Genomic DNA, 1,502 nt, shown 5'->3' on the forward strand with positions numbered 1-1,502 from the left:
GTGGGCTGTGGACAGAGCCCTCGGCAGCAGGGTGGCCAGCCTCTCCTTGAGCCCGTGGGGGGTGTCGCTCCGGGGCCGGGGGGGAGGCTCTGAGCTGGTCTCTGGTTCCTTGGCAGCCACTTCCCCAAGATCTACCAGAGCTTTCTGATGTCGGCCACCTTCAGCGAGGAGGTGCAGGCGCTGAAGGAGCTCGTGCTGCACAACCCGGTAAGGGGGGACCTGGGGGCTGCTCGGCGGGTTCGGCGTCTTCCCCCATGGCTCTGGGCAGCTTTGCTCTGCGGCCTTGGGGCGGGCTCCTCACTGAACCATCCTGGCCTGTTATCCTGGGGGTCCCTGGGATTGGAGGGGGGAATGAGATCCCCCAGCCCCACTGCTGCGTGGGGGCTGGGCCCCCTCCCCAAGGGGCAGGGTTTGGGCTGAGCGCTAAGCCCCGCCCCGCTTGCAGGTGACCCTGAAGTTGCGGGAGTCCCAGCTGCCGGAGGCGGCCCAGCTGTGCCAGTACCAGATCCGCTGCGCGGGTGAGGAGGACAAGTTCCTGCTGCTCTACGCGCTGCTCAAGCTGGGGCTGGTGCGGGGCAAGGCCATCCTCTTCGTCAGCACCGTGGAGCGCGGCTATCGCCTCAAGCTCTTCCTGGAGCAGTTCAGCATCCCGGCCTGCGTGCTCAACTCCGAGCTGCCCGTGCAGTCCCGGTGAGCTGGGGAACAAGCCCTGGGGGTGGGGAGGGGTGACCCATTGGGGCAGGAGAGTTCGGGGGGGTGGTCCATGCAGTCCATGGGGGGAAGAGCCCTGGGGGGTTGGGAACGACCCCTGGGGAGTGGGGAAGGGCAGCCCATTGGGGGGTGGTCCCTGCTGTCCGTGTGGAGGGGACGGGCACTCTGCCCTCCCTCATCCCCAGTGGATCCACACACACCGTGCAGTGCGGACAGGCCCTGACTGAGGGTTAGCACTCGCCAGCCCCAAGCTGCCACTGGACCCACTGGGACCCTAATAGCGCTGGGCAAGCCCCCCAAGAAGGGAGGGCAGCGCCTGTCGCCCTCCAGGGCGGGTCCCTGCGGCTCTCACTGACGCCTCTGCTTGGACTCCAGGTGCCACATCATCAGCCAGTTCAACCGGGGCTTCTACGACTACATCGTCGCCACCGACGAGCAGGTGCTGGCGGAGCCCGCGGTGCGGGCCAAGAGGAGGAAGGGTGCCAAGGCAGAGAAGTAAGGACCCGTCGGGACCCCCGGGCTGGCCGGCGCTGGCAACAGAGACTAGGCACTTGGTCCGTGTCCGCGGTAGCCAGGCCCGGCAGTGCCAGCCTCTGTCACCAGCAGGGGGCACCTGACTGCTCCATACTGCCCCTGGCTTATTCTGAGCCCCGCCCCCCGGCTCTGGCAGGGCCCCTCACCCCCAGGCCCAGCCAGCCCTTCAGCTCTGCCAGGGCCCCTCGCTCCCAGCCCCTCAGCACTGCTGGGGCCCTTCGCTCCCAGCCCCACCTCAGCCCTCCCCCCAGTTCTGC

The 1,502-nt window shown here is 68.3% G+C and overlaps 1 protein-coding gene across 1 annotated transcript; it reads left to right on the forward strand.

Moving 5' to 3' along the window:
• The first annotated feature begins 15 nt into the window (after positions 1-15).
• LOC113405460 (probable ATP-dependent RNA helicase DDX56) lies at positions 16-1,210 on the forward strand. The gene is made up of 3 exons (XM_026646676.2): positions 16-207; positions 446-690; positions 1,087-1,210. The coding sequence occupies exons 1-3, from the start codon at positions 148-150 to the stop codon at positions 1,208-1,210; spliced, it is 429 nt and encodes a 142-aa protein (XP_026502461.1). The 5' UTR covers positions 16-147.
• Positions 1,211-1,502: the final 292 nt, after the last annotated feature.

The sequence above is a fragment of the Terrapene carolina genome, unplaced genomic scaffold, assembly GCF_002925995.2.
Source record: "Terrapene carolina triunguis isolate 2854851 unplaced genomic scaffold, T_m_triunguis-2.0 Scaffold38178, whole genome shotgun sequence".
Classification (NCBI taxonomy): domain Eukaryota; kingdom Metazoa; phylum Chordata; order Testudines; family Emydidae; genus Terrapene; species Terrapene triunguis.

Coding starts and splice junctions, on each gene's coding strand:
- LOC113405460 (XM_026646676.2), top strand. CDS start 148: ATGTCGGCCACCTTCAGCGAGGAGGTGCAGGCGCTGAAGGAGCTCGTG. Junction 208..445: donor AGCTCGTGCTGCACAACCCG/GTAAGGGGGGAC, acceptor CCCCGCTTGCAG/GTGACCCTGAAGTTGCGGGA. Junction 691..1,086: donor GAGCTGCCCGTGCAGTCCCG/GTGAGCTGGGGA, acceptor CTTGGACTCCAG/GTGCCACATCATCAGCCAGT.